Source organism: Ictalurus punctatus, chromosome 4 (assembly GCF_001660625.3).
Source record: "Ictalurus punctatus breed USDA103 chromosome 4, Coco_2.0, whole genome shotgun sequence".
Taxonomy (NCBI): domain Eukaryota; kingdom Metazoa; phylum Chordata; class Actinopteri; order Siluriformes; family Ictaluridae; genus Ictalurus; species Ictalurus punctatus.
Genome location: NC_071284.1, coordinates 9373648 through 9393589, shown reverse-complemented (window position 1 = coordinate 9393589; position 19942 = coordinate 9373648). Strand labels below are relative to the sequence as shown.

Sequence of the window (19942 nt, the reverse complement as noted above, 5' to 3'; positions counted from 1 at the left end):
CATAGCCTATACCAGAGGTTCTCAAGCATTTGTAAATAAAGTCCCACCCCAAGCCTCCCCTATCATGTGGCATGACACCCCCCCCCCCCCCCCTTATTGCAGGAGACCAGGTATAATGATTATATAATGATCTATAATCTGTTTTTGATTGATTGATTGATTGATAGACAGATACACCGAGTACCCAAATGATGCCTTGTCTGTGCTTTTTTTTTTGTTGTTGAAAACAATTTGCACCCCCTTCCGATCTCTCCATGTGCCCCCCCCCCCCCCCCCCCCCCCGGTTGAGAAGCACTGGCCTGTACACAAAAAAAACAAACAGCACTACTGTGCCTGATACACTCATATCAGTGCCACACCCACACACTACCATATCAGTGTCACCACTGCACTGAGTATGGTACACCACTCAATAATATCTGTTTAGTAGTGGTCTTATGGTGGTCCCTTTTTATTGGTGGATTGAGTAGAGAGTGAGTGTCTATGTGAATATGCACAGGAACAGATGAGCTACAGTGAATAATTGCACAACAATAATCACACCTATGTATATGCTAGTATGTACATATACTAGGTAGTATTTATTGCAGCATAAAGTTTCCAGAGGACATCAGCACTGCTGATGAATTACCACAGTGCATACATTACAGCAACACACTGACCCTATCACCGTGGATACTTTTTCATGTGCATGAGTGTGTTATACATTCAGTAGTATGTGCGTGCGTTGTGTGTAGTGATTAGAATTATGAGGAATGTTTGAAAGCCATTTATAACCGTTTGGGAACTGATGGACATTCAAGAACCTAATCCTGGCCCTGTGGTCTAAGAGGGGGAAAAATAAGAGAAGTGTTGTGGTGGTGTGGAAAAGAATCAGAAAATATGTTTTATATTTTCATATGACCTATTTTATATTGCATATGATCCGTGTTGTAATTTGATGACAGTACAAACGCAGGAGGTATGTGCGTCAAATATTGATAAGGAGGGACGATGACCTGGGACATCTCCCGGGTCAGCTTGATCAGGTGCGATTTAAACGGCCTTGGTTGCTTTAGATAACATAAAAGGCAAAGTGTTGATATAAAGGGATTGGGAGACATCTAGTGATGGTTAAGAGAGTTCAAGTGAGTAAGAGAAATTACAATTCGCCAGTTAGAGAAGGCAAATATGTCCCGCTCCTGGGGCTTTTTAGATCATGCACTATGGTCAACTCTTCAGTGTTGGCTCTCGAGACAGACCTCCTTTTTGCTGAGGTTTAGCTCATTATCGATTTTCAGAAGTTTTGTTTTCCTTGCTGATCCTCAAACCTACATGGGAGAAGGAAAGAATTCCTCAGGACAGTGGGTACAGACTTTCTGCGGGAGCAGTCTTATCTAGCTGAGAATAAAGGGCCAGGGGTTGAGGAGGCAAGTTTGGAGGAAGTTTTAATGGAGCTATTTCTAGAAAGTGGTGTTTAATCTGCAGCTTTCCACATGGAGAGGAAATGATGGAAAATCTTCTGTTGCATTTAGATGATGAAAGAGTTCCTAAAGCGGGAGGTGGTGGCACGAGGCTGAGCTGAAATTGGATTTTGACATTTTTAGTGCAACCCTGTGTGAGAATATAGTCACTTCTCTCATTGCTACAGACTACTTAGCGCTCATTCACACCCAGTTAAAAAAAGCTCACACCATCAGGTTCAGTTTGTGGTAAGGAAGGGCAGGAACACAATGGGAGTAATTAATCCTGTTTGAGGTGAGTAATTAATCCTGTTTGAGGTGAGTAATTAATCCTGTTTGAGGTGAGGCGGTGAATCAGTACAATTCTAATGTCAGCGTCTGCGTAGCTGCATTCAGGAGCATGCATAGACCCGTACAGGAAAATGTTTGAGTTCAGTCAGTCAAAAAAAAAATAAAAAATGAAGTCAGGACTACAGTCAAAAGGAAACTATTTTGTTTCCTCTCATTCCTTTTTCTTTTAATAAAAGTACATTTCCTGATATTTTAAGGGGATGCATGTTGTTATTATTTTTTATTTATTAAACGTTATTTTTCTTTTTCCTTTTTAAAGGTGTAGTTTGTACACGTTAAAGCTGGTTCCAAAATGATAATGATTATATAAATTTTCAAGTAAACATAGAAAAGGTGAGCTTTGTAATTTTCACATGCACTGGATCTGGATAGTTTCAGGCTTTTTTTGTTTGTTTGATTATTTGCTTTTTCTGGCCTGGATATAAGCCGTGCCTCCAGCTAGAGTGAATAGATTAAAACACAACTTATAATGTCTACAGAGGGGAGGTGGAAGGTTGGATGAATAGATTGTTCCTTGCAATTACAGTTCACCTTGCAGGCAGCAGGGGGCAGTTAAAATAACGAACTACCCCTTTAAAGCAATAGTGTGATCCTGTAAGGTGTTTAGGTCTGCAATTTATCCTTATCTTCTTTTGAAAGAGCACTGCAATATGCTTACTGTTTTTTACTGATATACTTTGTGCTTTTCCTTTATGTGTGAAATTAAACTTAAGCTGTTATGTGATTATTTCAAGACAGTGTATGAGTTTAGTAGCAGTATCAGCAGGAGTAGCAGCAGCAGCAGCGGCGGCAGAGGGTGTGGTGGAGGAGGAGGTGGTATTGGTGGGGCTTTTGGCCATGGACCCTGAACTGGAGGAGTCAATCGGGTTAATGGAGAGCTCGTGGACTCTTCTCTCATGGCTGGCCTCGTGTGTGATGGTGTTTGGGGGTGCAGTGCCATACATCCCCCAGTACCAGGAGATCCAGAAGACCAACAACACTGAGGGCTTCTCAACCCGTGTATGCCTGGTTCTGCTCATCGCTAATATACTGCGCATCTTCTTCTGGTGAGCGCAGGAGAAATAATTCTTTGCTTTTCACAGTACTGTTTCTCAGGATATACTTTGCTAGAAGTGATAAGGAAACAGGAACCCAAATTACAGTAGTATTGTCTTATAGACTGTATATTTGTGTGTGTGTCTGCGTGTGTGTGTTTGCAGGGTCGGGAAGCAGTTTGAGCTGACTCTGCTTGTGCAGAGTGTGGTGATGATTCTAACAATGATGGCTATGCTACACTTATGCTGCACTGTCCAGATTAGCAACCGTGTCAGCACCAAACAGCACCGCATCACGGGTAATGCCATTTTTATTCAGACTACCAACACATACATAACCTTCTACACTGAGATAGGAGATTATGGTGGCAGCATTTTAACCAAAGAGGAATTGTGCCACACATTGTGTTTCTGTTGAATATTTTCGATGTATTCAGTGATACCGGTGCTATTCTTCTCTTTCTTTTTTTTTGGTGGGTGCTGTATTTTCATTATTTGTGAGGAATTAGCGGTTGTCTGCTGCTCTGACGTCACAGAGGGACATTGCTAGAGCAGATACAGTGGTGCTTAAGGGCCATTTATATTTTTGTTGGCCCCTTTATCTTCTCTTGAGTTTATCTTCTCAATCCAATATAGAAGTAGTGAAGACAGCAAACTGAGGATGAATGAATAAACCCTATACGTTCATGTTAATGATCGAGGCGTTTCTTTGTCCTGTATGCTTCATATCTCGCTCGCTCTCACCTACATGAATGTAAAAACCACCCACTCGTTTAGAATGCATTATCTGTTCATTGAGAATTATGTATTTGTATGTGTTTACATTCCTATTCTACTCAGAGAAACATAAGTGCGACATTGCTCTTAAATATGCCCAAAATAAGCAAGCTTGGCAGGTAGCTGTATCCAGAATGGAAATGCTGCCTACTTAAGAAGCAGACCAGAACGCAATGAAACAATCAAACAGCACTGCAGCAGAGGTAATGCACTGGATTAATGGAGTTAACATCCATTTGAGCTGATTGTCAGAGCATAGCAGAGCCCTTAGGACTCCTGAGCGTACATGAATTGCCAGAAGAGGGTGCCATAGTCCTGAGAAAAGCATTAATGAAGCGTCACTCATTTCCCCCTCACTGTAGTGTCATTTTACCTCATCTTACCCTACAGCAGGGTTCGTAGAAGGTGCTTGAATTTGGCTTTTTTAAATTTAAGTTCTGGAAAAACCTTGAAAACAGCCATTTTTATCTAACGGTACTTAAAAAGTGCTTGTATTATTTTTTAAAAGTAAATATATAAATACGAAATCACAAAAAACTTTAGTGTTTACTTTCGATAGAACATGAATACAATTCTTGGTGACTGATTCCGATAATGAGAGAACCAATTACCCATGGCCTTTTTAGTCGAAGTTCATGTGCCTTAAAGAATCAAATAATAGATCTTACACCTTTTATATATAATCTTTGCAAACCAAAGGTTAAAATACCAGCACTTTGAATACTTCTAATACGACGTCCAGGAGTTCAAGCCCAAATATAAGGACGCATACAGAAATTAACACGTCATGTCATGTTAAATTGCCAAGTAGCCTAATGTGCACATTATAAATTCAAAATTGTTCCGAATTATTTTCAAATTGTGTTTAATTTCTTTATGCAGAATTATTCGCAAGCTGATTCACAATCATGACCTATTAAAAATGTTGCCCATTTAAGTAGCTTCAGTGTAGTTAGCTACTTTTTTGTAAGTAACTTCCTCATTTGTAAGTCGCTTTGGATAAAAGGGCTTGCTAAATGAATAAACGTAAATGTAAACTTGTAGTGTAGCTAACTACGTTTTTAAAAGGGTAGCTTGACTACGTGTAGCTTAACTACTTCAAATTAGGAGTAGTTTGTAGCTTGAAAAGCTACAATTTTGAAGTATCTTCCCCAACACTGCTGACATCACAGCACAGTTGTTGTCTTTAACTTGTGTGTATGGCGATTTTGTCAGACGATGCCGCGGTTATAAAATCAGGATTTTAGCAGTGAAAATCAGCTGCTGGTTAACATGTAGTCTTAATGGGCTGCGTTTCTGTCACTATTTCATACTCGTTTCATACATTGTCTGACAACAGAAACAGACAAATGTCAGTGACTACGTTTACATGGACAGCAGTAATCTAATTATTGACCTTACTCTGAGTAAGATAATAATGTGATTAAGGTGTTTACTTTTAGGAGTCGCGTTTAGAATACTCCTTTCATGTACCCGTTTTACATGTTCTAGAACATAATTAGATTAACAGCACACGTCATTACGTCACCGCGCCGCATACACATATCAACATACTGTTGGTCTTCGTTATGGTACCGTATACAGTTTTGGGTGTTTTATATTTTTTAAAAAAATTATTCGAATGCTTTAAGTGCAGTTAATTATTTTTCAGGCTGTACGTGCAAATAGACAACTGCTTGAAGCCGTGGGCTGCGTCCCAAACCACGTACTTACCGTCTATATACTAGCCGAGATACATGTATTTTTCCCCACTACAGGCCTATAGTAGGAAAGTATGCGGTTTGGGACACAGCCGTACTCTCTTGTTCGCCGTAAAATGTTGAGCGCTGCCGTGTGTGTATGTGTCCTGTCGCAAAATGCGGTGAAAACTCTCACACGACATTCATGATGTGATTTAGGTGTTTACATGTCTGTAATACACGTCCATAATGCGACTAAAACAGGAATACTCCACCTGTCTTAATTCAATTAGTGTTTACTTCAAGTATAACCTTAATCAGATTAAGGTAATTAAAAATTGCTGTTTACATGGTAGTTTCTTAATCACACTATTGTCTTAATCGGGTTAATAGTGGATTATTATTGTCCATGTAAACGCACTGAATGAGAACAGCTTTATTGGGAATTCGACTGTATTAAAATACAGTATGTGAGCACAAAGAGTACGAAAGAAGCAAGCACGTATAAATGGTTGACACTAAAAATTGGTTGTAGCTTTTTTTATTATTAATCATTTTTATTTTGGAATTTTTAAAAGAAGAAATAAACTATGTTTGAATGATGTCTCTTGTATAGTCCTTAAAAACAGAAAAATAGCGCTTAAAGTCCTTGAAAGTCCTGTAAATTTATTCTGAAGCATCTGTACGAACTGTGCTACAGTGAGACATTCATTTAGCTTTGTATTTGACTGTAGGCATTACAGTAGTACAATGACCTTTACACATCCTGTTTATAATATAGTGTCTAATTAGAACTGGTAAATGCCTGTGGTCTTGCGCCCGTATAACTGTTACTGTTGTGCTGGTTGGTTGAATGAGAGGAATGAGAAGCACTGTTAATATTTCAAGTGTTTGCTGTTAATGTTTATATTATAGCAGGTAATAGAATAAAAAAAAAAAGTCGTGCTTCAGTCCAGCTCCAGATATGTTCTGTCGTGTACACAGAGCTAGAGTCATAACCGGATTTGGCGAAAAACTCTGAGAAGACTTAAGAGACCATGTGACTTGTTGCTGGAAAGCTCTCAGGTGACATGCATGTTGTTTAGGTGTGAGGCTTCTGGTTGAACCTGCAGAAGTCATACAGTAGAAAGCGACACTGAGTTCACACAGGGTCAGTTTAGCATAACATTGATTTATGAACAATTCAAGTTCGAGTTGATTGGCTTTTTCCATGTCCAGGAGGACGTTCAATATAAGTCAGCCATTTATGGTCCTGCTGCCGGAGGGAGGAGATGGGATGATGAAAATGTGTAATATGGTAATAATTAGGGAGCCGAATGTGGAATCAGACAGCAGCCTAATTTACCTGTCATGCTGATCGATTGGAGTGGAGAAGTCTTAGTGTGAGCAGTAGTAGTACGATATCGCAGGCCTTACTTGGTAGCATGTGTGTACAAGGGCTGCTAAGTTCTTTTCAAAATTGCACTCAGTTGCACTTACTTCAAAGATTTCATACTCAAACGTATTTAAATATTAATGACCCGATAATTTTGTACTGCCATTGGCTGTGCTGCATTTGTATTGCATAAACCAAAGAAGGTGAAAAACACCTGGATTTTACATTTTATACGCCCTCTTCAGACAGGATTAAATTTACATTTGGTGTCAGATTCCTTGCCATGTATTCTCCAACCTCCTCAGGTATTATAGGAGAAGACTCAGAGTTGTTATCTTGGCAAAGGGAGGGAGCACAAAATATTGACTAAAAGGGTGCCAATAATTGTTGCACACTTATATTTAACACTATATATGTATGTGTGTGTGTGTGTGTGTGTGTGTATATATATATATATATATATATATATATATATATATATATATATATATATATATATATATATATATATATACACACACACACAGTATCTCACAAAAGTGAGTACACCCCTAACATTTTTGTAAATATTTGATTATATCTTTTCATGTATCAACACTGAAGAAATGAGACTTTGCTACAATGTAAAGTAGTGAGTGTACAGCTTGTATAACAGTGTAAATTTGCTGTCCCCTCAAAATAACTCAACACACAGCCATTAATGTCTAAACCGCTGCCAACAATAGTGAGTACACCCCTAAGTGAAAATGTCCAAATTGGGCTCAATTAGCCATTTCCCTCCCCGGTGTCATGACTTATTAGTGTTACAAGGTCTCAGGTGTGAATGTGGAGCAGGTGTGTTAAATTTGGTGTTATCGCTCTCACACTCCCTCATACTGGTCACTGGAAGTTCAACATGGCACCTCATGGCAAAGAACTCTCTGAGGATCTGAAAAAAAGAATTGTTGCTCTACATAAAGATGGCCTAGGCTATAGGAAGATTGCCAAGACCCTGACACTGAGCTGCAGCACGATGGCCAAGACCATACAGTGGTTTAACAGGACAGGTTCCACTCACAACATGCCTCGCCATGGTCGACCAAAGAAGTTGAGTGCACGTGCTCAGCGTCATATCCAGAGGTTGTGTTTGGGAAATAGACGTATGAGTGCTGCCAGCATTGCTGCAGAGGTTGAAGGGGTGGGGGGTCAGCCTGTCAGTGCACAGACCATACGCCACACACTGCATCAAATTGGTCTGCATGGCTGTCGTCCCAGAAGGAAGCCTCTTCTAAAGATGATGCGCAAGAAAGCCTGCAAACAGTTTGCTGAAGACAAGCAGACTAAGGACATGGATTACTGGAACCATATCCTGTGGTCTGATGAGACCAAGATAAACTTATTTGGTTCAGATGGTGTCAAGCATGTGTGGCTTCAACCAGGTGAGAAGTACAAAGACAAGTGTGTCTTGCCTACAGTCAAGCATAGTGGTGGGAGTGTCATGGTCAGGGGCTGCATGAGTGCTGCCGGCACTGGGGAGCTACAGTTGATTGAGGGAACCATGAATGCCAACATGTACTGTGACATACTGAAGCAGAGCATGATCAGTATGCAGTATTCCAGCATGATAACGACCCCAAACACACCTCCAAGACAACCACTGCCTTGCTAAAGAAGCTGAGAGTGAAGGTGATGGACTGGCCAAGCATGTCTCCAGACCTAAACCCTATTGAGCATCTGTGGGGCATCCTCAAACGGAAGGTTGAGGAGCACAAGGTCTCTAACATCCACCAGCTCCGTGATGTCGTCATGGAGGAGTGGAAGAGGACTCCAGAGGCAACCTGTGAAGCTCTGGTGAACTCCATGCCCAAGACGGTTAAGGCAGTGCTGGAAAATAATGGTGGCCACACAAAATATTGACACTTTGGCCCCAGTTTAGACATTTTCATATTATTATTATTATTATTATTATTATGTTTTATTTATATATATATATATATATATATATATATATATATATATATATATATATATATATATATATATATATATATAAAATATCTGTTTTATTTGCAATTGTTTGATATCAATGAGAGCAGAGTATTTTTGTGAATTTCTTTGAACAAAGATCATAAGGTTAAACAATAAAGACACATTTTCACAGACTTCTTTGCTCATATTTACCAAGGGTGCCAATATTAGTGGAGGGTGCTGTAGGTGACTAAAAGTAGAAAACAGGCTCTTAAACATTCAAATATGCTTTCCTAAATATCACAATAATAAAATTTCTGTTTGTGGATGTGGAGCAGGAGCACACTGTGTGTTAAGAGAGTGTGTGTGTGTGTTCATGCTACTGAGAGTATTGGCAAACTCGGTATTAGATTGAATCTTGCGTCTCATTTCCTGCCTGTGTTGCTCTGAGGAAGTACACAGCCTTGCTGAAATCCAGCTTGTTCCCCTTACAACCAAGCTTAGTGTGTCCTTATTGATCAGAAACCCCATTCTCACACGCATTCCATGGCTGTACCGTGACTGCCAAGCGGTTGTATAAGATTTCATATCCAGTGGAGCAGGGAAATGCAGGCCAGCCATGAAAGGCTCTCGGGGAGTTTCTATCAGGCAGTCATGGTGTCTGCTTACAGATAGAGACAGACGGACAGACAGACAGACATATGAAGAGTGGATTGGTTCAGAATAACCTAAGACATCAGTTTCCCTTAGGACACAGGACATCCGAGACTGGATTCTACAAGCAGCCACGTGTGTGATCACACCCTTACACACACTGACGACATTAAAAAAAAGTCTTAATCTTACACACACAGTCGTAGCTCAGTGGTTAAGACATCAGACTTTTTGCTCATGAGTTCAAAAGCCCTTGAGCAAGGCCCTTAACCCTCAACTGCCCAGTTCTATCAATGAGATAAATATAAGTCGCTCTGGATAAGAGACATCTGCCAAATGCTGTAAATAGTAAATGGAAACCCACCGAACGTAAAGCGTATCACACAAACAAGTTTGAGGCATTAGGGTTTTGTGTAATACCACGAGACACACTCGAGCGGTGACAGATGTAGTGTTATGTCACTTTTTAAATGTCAGCGTGCCCTATTAAGAAGCTTGGACTCCTTCAACAAGAACGTAAGAAAGCCCTCTTCTGGTCACCATCAGTAGTTCTATTTTGACTGAGAAGCATTATTTCAGTTAGTGCAGGCGCTGAGGGACGTCCTGGTTCTGTCCCTGTCAAAAGTAACTGTACGTCAAATCAGTGAGGAGATTGTAATTAATATGACCTGCAAATCAGTATTCAGATTCCTTAATCTGTGAATGTGTTTGTGGCCTAAATGTCGTAGCTACAATCCATATGTTAAAATGACATATTTGAAATGATACCGTTAGCATGTCCATGTTGGGATCTGTATCCTGTGTTTAAATGTTTCTGTAAAGCTGCTTAGAGACAAGGTCCATTGTTAAAAGAGCTTGACAAATAAAATCGAATTTAATTGAATTTACAGATCAAAATTTGCATCATAACAGCTTCGAAGTGACATTTACCGATCCATACAGGATTCCACTATGGGGGTTTTTGGGTTTTTTTGGTTTTTTTGGATTTGTTGCGGCCAAAAATGCTTGATTTTGCTGTGGATTTTGTCTAAATTTGCGATACAATTTACGGAGTCTTTTTTGTGCTTTTTTGCAGAAAACTACTTGAATTGGCGAAATTGCAATTGCAGCAAATTGTTTTCACGGTCTGTCGCAGTGATGTCCTCCAAATAGTGTGGCGATTGCTTGATTTTGCGTTCATTTCTGCTATCGCAAAATCCTGGAGGGACTGGTTTACATATCCTTACATAGCTGTCTAAAGCACAGAATGAACTTGTGCAATGAAATATCCTGCATGAAGTGTTCATGCAACATTGCAGCATAAGTCACAGATTTACAATTATGTCTTTGCTTCATGTACGATTTACAGGACATTTACTCCATTGGGAAACGAGATCATGCTGAATTAGTTTAGCGTGATGGCCTAGGAGTGGCAGTGTTGTCTGTCTCACAGCACTGCAGCATGTCCCAACAGATGACTCTCTCTCTCTCTCTCTCTCTCTCTCTCTCTCTCTCTCTCTCTTTCTCTCGTGCTCTCTCTCTCTCTCTCTCTCTGATTCTCTCTCTCTCACTCACTCTCTGAATCTCTCTTTCTCATTCTCTCTCTCTCTCTCTCTCTCTCTCTCTCTCTGACTCTCTCATTCTCTCGCGCTCTCTCGCTCTCTCTCATTCTCTCATGCTCTCTCTCTCTCTCTCTCTCTCTCATTCTCTCGTGCTCTCTCTCTCTCTCTCTCTGACTCACTCTCTCTGTCTCTCTCTTTTTTCACTCACATATGCACACACCTTGTGTGCCCATAAAAGGGCATTACATCTGATAAATAAGCAATAAAACACTTTGGGGCATGATGTTACTGTTACCACGCTAATGGATTATTTTCCAGTAGCACCATGTCCTGAAGTGTTTTTTTTGCTCTAAAGGACACGTCATACTTTCTATCTGTTTATTTTTGCGGGAACAGTCTTTCTCTGACCAGCCTCCTTTTTTATTTATTTATTTATTTTATTTTATTAATTAATTAAGTCATGTTACTGGGAAATCACAAACCAAAAACATCTCCATCCTGAAGACTTTCCTGTGTTTAAAAAAAAAACTAAACATTACATCTTTACCTTTTACAGTTTAAAGAGTTCAGTTCACTATAGACGCCTTCGAAAAATGCAAAAAATCTAACAATTTCAGTATATTAACAATGGCATGTTTTTCAATCTGTTTGTGAAGTATCGTCCATACAAGTGCCTGTATAAGTTGTTACTATAGACACAACAATCTTGAGTGTTAATATAAACCTGTGATTTGAATTACAGTCGTAACTATTGTCAGAGCTGCTGTTACAGAAAATTAATTTGAGAATTCAACAGCACTGTGGTATAGATTTGTTTAAAAGGTTACTATTTTGTAACTCATATTTGATAGTAATAGAAAACATAAGTACTTTTTTATATATATATAAAAAAGTATTTTTTGTTGTTTTTTGTATACAGGAATTATCTTGCATGATGACTTTATATAAACTGATTATAACAAACTTTTACAAAAAAGTCGGGCAAGGTGGAGGCAGGAACCTGCTGGTCATAAACAGAAGTTTAATAATAACCATAACTTAAACATAACATTAAACACACAATTAACCCAAACGTAATACAAACATAAAGTGCGCATGCGTGTGTCGTCCCCCCCACCCCCAATTAGCCAATCAGTGCCAGGTGTCCGTCCTCACAACCTGGCTTCTCCTCCTCTTCCTCCTCCTCGTCACACTGATGCTCACACCTCATGTGATTGCAGTGCATTTTAAATCAGACACGTGCCCCAGAGCAGCTCCACAACTAGATATTCACTTCATCCCCAAAAACTGATGCCAATTTCAAAGGCAGTGCTTTCTGTTTATCAACAGTATATCAGGTTTCACACGCCTGACTCGCTAATCAGGGTGGAATTGCAGGCGCCGCGTTGTGTCGATTGACTCGTTCCTATCCAACATAATGCAAAATAAAAGACCGTTACTGGAAGTGTAATAAGTGTGTAATTTCCTTAATTCTCTGTATACGTCCCACTAGCTAGCGAGCAGGATGTTAGCGAGCAAAGCTGATGTTGATAGCAGACATGGTGCATTAATACTAATATAAACCAAATAAATAGTAAAACTGAGTGATATACGGCTTAGTGCATTAACCATCAGTGTGATTTCTGAAGGACACTTAGTTAGCGTTGCCTATCGTCCACCACAATACTAACATTCCTTTTACATCTCTTTACTCTCAAGGTACAATTTTAAAGTTGTGATACACATTTGGCTGCAATATTTTTGTGGTTTGTATAGTAAACAGTATTGAACTACATTGTAGAACCCTGGTGTGTGGGAGGGAAGGAGGACTTTTTTCAAATGGTTTAATGTTGTTATTATTGTTTAGTTCATAATGAACTACCGTACCTTTACCTTTATGTGTGTCTCCTTTTCTGTGCTTCTTGCCTTATACACATGCATATATAGCACTGCTGCCTCAGCTGTCTGCAGGGTGACAACTTAAGTGTGTGTGTGTGTGTGTGTGCGTGTGCGTGCGTGTGTTGAAATCCTTCTACGGTCCAGATATGCATAAGGGCTGACAAGAAAAAAAGTAGCTGCTTTAACCTTCAGTCCTGATCGGACTGACAGATTGCTGATATGCAGCGCAGATGGATAGTTGATGAGAGCCTCCATGGTCCGGTGTCCTTAGGCAATAACATCTCATTGACGGGCTATAATATGGACTTCATTTAGCTAAACTCAAGCAGTGTGTGATTCTAATGCTGAAAGGTAAAGTCGATGCTGATCATGTAGCATGGGCTTGAGCTGTTGTGGGATAAGACACTTTACACCTTCGTCCATGAGTATAATATTGGCTTCCAAGTTAGTGAGGGTGTAATTTGCATGCCTGATTTAGCCTGCATCAGCACTCTTCACTCTTTCGCCGAGCTGAGCAGTGCGGAACAACAGCGCTTCTCTACCTCCGAGGAGAAAACGGCATCAGAATGCCAGCCGCGTCTTACTACTGCAGGAGCACACACTGAACTTGAGTTGTGACTGAACTTGTTTCTCTCTCCTCTGTCTTCTTATATTTAGGACTTGCGTTCTGTCTCTCTCGCTCTCTCCCCGGACCCATTAAAAGTAAGGTTGCAGCATCCATCAAAGGCCAACGAGCAGATTGGACGTATAGTATTTCATTATGTGGGAGTTGAAAGGCCAGAGCTGTGGTCCAGAGAACAACTGAGATTTGTCCAATAAAGCAGCTCTGACAGAAGAACTGCTAGGCGGAGGGGGCGTGGTGCGTCGTTTTCCGGGTCAAAACCAGCCGTGAGTCTTACAGACACAGTAATTAGAGAAATCTGTGTAACTGTGAGTCCTGCGGTTTGTGGAGCCAGATACGGGAATCGGAAAGCAAAGCAGGAAATGAATTTCTGTCACTTTCTTTCACCAGAATGTACAGACTGACCCTTGGCCTTATGTTGTCCTTGTGTTCAGGGGTGTAGGGTTAAAAACCAGCAAAGTGAGTAACCATGAACTTCAGTGGCTGCCCAGTTAGCAAGACTCTTAACAGGCGTTCCTTAGATAAAATAGAAAACACATTTATTTTATTTATCATTTTAATCACATGTAATAGAATGCAATGTCACCTCTTTATTAAAAAAGAAAAGATATCCCTAATTTATAATTTATCTAGGGGAAAAAAGAGAGGAAGCCCAGGATCTCAAAAACAAATGTGGGTGTATCCTGTGACATGACCCTATTAGTGCTCAGATCTGATTTGAAGAAAAGAGCAATGTTTAGTTTAGTTTCAGCAGTTTAAGGTGCATTTCCACCTCATGCAGAGTGTTCCTGGGATATGCTCTGGTTCCGCTGCAACCGTGACCAGGATAAAGCATCGACTGAAGATGGATGAATGTTTTGGTTTTTGTTCTATTTGGATTTCACTATAGTGCACTGACAATCTAGTGATTGACACCACTAGTGATGTGAAGTGGGTGGGGCTTGTAATAAAGTTGAGTGGGTGTAAATGGGGAAAGTGTAAATGAGAAACAGAGCGATGAGGTAATTGATATTTTGTAAAAATTCTTTTAAATCATCCATGAATACTGCTTATCCTTCTCAGGGGAGCATGGAGCATATTCCAGGGAACTCGGGCCACAAGGCAGGGGACACCCTGGACGGGATGTCAACCCATCACAGGGCACAATCACACACCCATTCACACACTACGGACAATTTCGAAATGACAATCAGCCTGCAATGCAAGTCTTTGGTCTAGGGGAGGAAACCGGAGTACCCGGAAGAAACCCCTGAAGCACAGTCCGTAAACATATTAAAAGGTTAATAAACACAATTTCCCTGATTAGATGCATAATGTTTATGCGTGCTTATACTCATCTAAAGTTACATTTATTCGTTTAATTCAATTCAATTTTATTTGTATAGCGTTTTTTATAATGGACATTGTTTCAAAGCAGCTTTACAGGAATATATAAACACAAACACAGGATGCAGATTTTAAATAGTAGACGCTTTTATCCAAAGCGACTTACAAATGAGGAAATACAAGCAAAGCGATATATCAAGCGGAGAACAATACAAGTAGTGCAACCATACAAGATTTATAATTGAGTTCTAGAAAAGTAAAGTGCGCAGAGTAGAGGTGTAAGAGCCAGAGTAGGGTTTTTTTTTTTTTTTTTTTTAATAATAAATAATGGATAATGTGGGGTTGGTGTTTTAGGGATTAGTTAGGTGTTCACGGAAGAGGTGGGTCTTTAGCTGTTTTTTGAAGATACGGATCGATTCTTCTGTCCAGATTGAGGTTGGAAGTTCATTCTACCATTGAGGGACAGTTAGTGTGAAGGTTCTGGAAATGGACCTTGAGCCATGCTGAGTAGGCACTACTAAGTGTCGGGCATTAATCAATCAGTTCTTCACTTTAAAGAAAGGAGGAAAAAGAGAATATTGTCATGAATTACTTTCTATATTTAGAGTATACTGGATGTACTGTGTGTGTGTGTGCGTGTGTTCTCAGGAGGGGTCTAATGGGAGTAAACAAGCAGACAGTGGGAGACGTCTGAGCTCCTACAGGCTCTACTACACACTGTACTAACTTCAAATAGGAAACAGTGCGAGAGAGGCATCAATCATTTTCCTGACCTCTACTGTAACCTTGCGAAAAACAACACTGCAGTAGATTCTTTTGTCACTTGTCTGTGTAAAGCATTAATTGGGTTAGTCAGTTTTCTGTGTGTTGCTTTGCCGTCGTGTAAAAAGTGGCTATAAACGTGAGAGACAAGATGAAGAATGAAAAAAGTGAACAAGAAAATTGTAATCCTGCTCTCTACAACCATTAATCGTTTTGCTAGTCAAAGGGATTCGGCATGTAAAAACATCCACTTTAATAGGAACACTCGTACACCTCATTGCTCATTCATGCAATTATTCAATCAGCACAATGCATAAACTGATGGAAATCTAGCTCGAGAGCTTCCGTTAACGTGGACTGAGAAAGAATTTGAGCTCAGTGACTTTGCCCGTGGCATGGTTGTCTCTGTCGGACAGGTTGGTTTGAGTATTTCCGAAACTGCTGATTCTCCTGGGATTTTCATTCACGTCAGTCTGTAGAGTTTACACAGAATGGTGCGGGAAGAAATAAATAAATAAATAACATCCAGTGAGCATCTGTTCTGTCGGCAGAAACACCTTATCAATGAGAGAGGTCAGAGGAAACCGGTTTGAGCTGACGGGAAGTCTTCAGTAGCTCAAATAAGCGCTCTTTACAACCACGGTGAACAAAGAAGCATCTCAGAACGCACGACAAATAAATCAAATCCTAAGGCGGATGGGTTACAATAACAGAAGGCTACATTCGGTTCCACTGCAGTAGTCCAAGAAATCTGAGGAATCTGAGGCTACTGTATCCACAGACTCGCCCAAACTGGACAGCCATGTAGTTAATAATCCATCTCAAATTTGAAATAGAGATGCTGGGTTTGTCCATCCTTTGACAGCAGTGCCTCTCTCCACCTCGGTCATGTGTTTGTTGTGACACAGGAGGATGGCTGATGGTCACACTTTTCTACCCATTCTGACAACAAAACAAATGGATGTGTAGCTCCTTCACCCCTAGCTCTCCTGTCTTTGTTTCTGTGATGAATGACTCGGGTCTGACTTCAGCACGCCGCCACCATCCTATCTCCGATTGTCACAATTTCAACGAACAATGTTCTTTCCTTTGCATCTTTATCTCTGCTTCCCTCTGTCTGGACGCTGTCCATTTTATGCCCTCTGTCTATATTTTTGCCTTTTTTACCTCAGACGGTCATTGGGTGAGTGTGTTGCCTCTGGCACAGAGGTTTGCTCAGGCATGACACACACAGTTCCATCTGGGTTTAAGGCTTTAAGAGCGTGTATGTGTGTGTTTCAGTTTCATGTTGCCTTTGTTACATCTGACCATTTTACCGTCATGTCTGGCGGCCTGGGAAAATCCTTTATGTGGCGAGATGTATTTTTTTTTTGGGGGGGGGGGGCGCAAAGTGGCTTAGTTAGTGGTTAGCACGCTTGCTTTAAACCTCCAGGGTTGGTGGTTCAGTGGTTCTCCCTGTGCTTCAGTGGTTTCCTCCGGATACTCTGCTTTTCTAGACATGAGTTACAGGCTGATTGGTATATCTAAATTGTCTGTAGTGTGTGAATGGGTGTGTCTGATCTAACACCACGTAGACCACCACATTTACAGCACATTTTATTTTTGTTGATTATTTTATATTTTGTTTATGATGTGTTTGGATGTACACCCTCCCTTCTTGTCTACATCTCTCTTCATCATCTGGTCTACAAATCTAATTGTGAGCAATCTGAAAATGTAGACTGGAGTATTTCCACTGTTATGAAAATATATTCAGGCGCGCTCCAGCACTTCAGATTGGATGTGCAAAAGTGCCAGCTAAGCACATACAAAATATATTAAGCTGTATACCGAACTAGCCCATCACCGTAGATTACCATTGGAACCATAGGTGCCAAGTTTTCATCAGGACTTACAATGAAGCATGCCTGAAGTGCTTGAATTCAACTTTTTGAAATGTAAATAATGAAAAATCCTGAAAGATCGATTTTATTTATTTTTTAAAAATTTATTTATGTTTTTAATGATGAGTTTAATAATGCATGGATATTTAATATGTAATATAAAATTAGCTTGAAAAATATTTATGTATTAAGTTTTAGTGGGAACATCGTGGCTTAAAGCGGTTAGCACGTTTGCCTCACACCTCCTAGGTCGGGGGTTCGAATCCCACATCTGCCCTGTCTGCGCGGAGCTTGCGTGTTCTCCCCGTGCTTCCTCCAGGTACTCTGGTTTCCTCCTTCAGTCCAAAGACATGCACTGTAAGCTGAGTGACCTTTCTAAATTGTCTGTAGTGTGTGAATGTGTGTGTGACTGTGCCCTGTGATGGGTTGGCAACCCGTCCAGGTTGTCCCCCGCCTTGTGCCCAAAGTTCCCTGGGATAGGCTTCAGGCTCCCCCGTGACCTTGTGTAGGATAAACGGTATGGAAAATGTATGGATAAATTTGTAGACATAAAGCTAAAAATATATAACATCCAACTAATTATAAAATAATTTGTGACACACGGGAAATGCAGACGCTGTCCAGTCTGGATAGAAAATGTAACCGCGGATAATAAGAACATTTATCATGAAGATAAACAGAACATTAATCATACCTTTTCGAAAATTATGAAGGTGTGATTAATGAATGAAGAACCCTTTAGTGGGGGGAAAAAAAAAGTCTAAAATCACCGAAAGCCATGGTATTTCATTTTGAGGTATCTGTATGAGCCCTTGGCTAGGAAATGCTTTTGAAAAATATTTTCTTGCCTTTTTTTTCTTTCTTTCTTTCTTTGTCATCTCATGTGCATATTAGAAACTCGCATAAACGGATAAAAATAAATTGGATATTCCTCTTCTTTCTAAAACAGACTCTGGAATCTCTTGTTTTTTCATTTCACTTCTCAGTCCATCACGTAGTCTTGGCCTGGTGTTTTTCTGTCAATCCCAGTGAACTGTGCCCTCTCTCTTTCTCTCTCTTTTTTTTTAAATCCGTCACTCAAATCTCAATCTCTCTCTCTCTCATTTTCTGTCTCTCTCTCTCGTTCTATCTCTCTCGATCTCATTCTCTCTTTCTCTCTCGTTCTCATTCTCTCTCTCTCGTTCTCTCTCGTTCTTGCTCTGTCTCGCTAGCTCACTTATTTACACTGGATACAAGACCGGCATCTTTTAAGCTGGATAAGAAAGCATTATGAGCTGATGTGGTGTGCTTTAATCCTTTGGTTATAAATTTTACAAGGGGAAAATATAGAGGTTTTTAAGAAGTATAATTATTGCATAGTGCTTATTTAGCTATTATTCTTCATCCCAGATGTTGAGGAGAAAATAGGGCTACTGTTCTCAACTCCACTTGTGCATCCTTTTAATCATGTTTAGTTCCCCCGCCGTGCAGATGTAACATGTCTGGATTTGTAGTGGAGCAGCTGAACGTTTGCAGCTGTTAAAGCACGACTGAAATAAAAACAACTCTTCAGTTGAACAGAAAAAATATACCTTCTCTTTTCCATCATCTTTTAACTTCGACAAAGATTCTGGTCAGTCAGTTAAGGGAATTTGCATGTCTATGAACACACACACACACACACACAGTGTGAAAGTAATATCGATAACATTTAGTAGCTGAATCCCTGGACAGAGAAGCAATGATGAGAGGAAGATGATATGATATAGGAGCGCTTGATCTGTATGCAGCAGGAGGTTTTCCTCAATGAGAGACATGGCATCAATAAGCACAATTACTGGTGGACCAAATGGAACACGATTTCGATTAACATCACACCCTGGAGTGTTTTATTTCTCTTATACAACAGCATTTTGCCAAAACTAACAGTATTTTTTATTAATGAAAGAATGACATACATTTTATCCATTCATAGTTTCATTTAAGCTCGTGTACCATCCATAAGGCAAGTTAGTTCCTGTTAGCACTTACATTACAGCAGCTACACAGTCATTCCATCACCAGCCTCTCTTTTTCCTCTCTCTTAATAAGACGCAAACCTACTTTGAAGACTTTCCCCATGTCTAAAACCTTCAGTCTTGGACTGTTGCAAAGCTCTGACACTGGAGACTCCTTCCAAAAAAGCTAAGTAAATGTTTCCTAACAGATAATGTCATCATATCAAAAACGAAACACGCTTTTTAAATCTGTTTACGTTGAGTCTCCACAATACAGTGCAAGTTCTTACGATAACATGTTAACATGGAACAAGCACATTAATGTAAACCTGTGATTTACTTTACAGCTGGAACGACTCTCAAAGCATGTTGTTGTTATAGAAAATTAAGCAACACCTACTGACCAATCAGAATCTAGAACGCAGCAACACTTTGGTGTATGTATATATACAATTATGCCATGGTCTGTCTGAATACTCGATTATGATTGGCGGGTTCAAACCGTTGAATGCACAGGTAGTTCCAGTCAGTTTAATCAGTGTTCTGAATTAACACTCTGCCTATAAACAATTGTAACCATAGTAACATACAGTTACAGTAGTTAAACTCACAGCTTCATTATTAGTAGAGACGCGGCACATGCGCAGGTAATTCACACACGCAATCTCTCTCTAATAACTATTTATTATAATTAT

At 40.0% G+C, this 19942-nt stretch overlaps 1 protein-coding gene across 5 annotated transcripts in view; it reads left to right on the top strand.

The window, feature by feature from the left end:
• The window catches only part of si:dkey-246g23.2 (solute carrier family 66 member 2), a 61524-nt gene that overhangs the window by 2560 nt on the left and 39022 nt on the right, over positions 1-19942 (top strand). For 3 of the 5 annotated variants that reach the window (XM_017465639.3, XM_017465637.3, XM_017465640.3), the window contains exons 2-3: positions 2528-2839; positions 2993-3126. In XM_017465639.3, the coding sequence (XP_017321128.1) occupies positions 2535-2839; positions 2993-3126 (439 nt within the window). In that variant the 5' untranslated portion in view covers positions 2528-2534. Of the gene's footprint in view, positions 1-285; positions 1738-2527; positions 2840-2992; positions 3127-19942 lie in introns of those variants that run through there. The other 2 variants (XM_017465641.3, XM_017465638.3) reach the window with 2 other exon arrangements.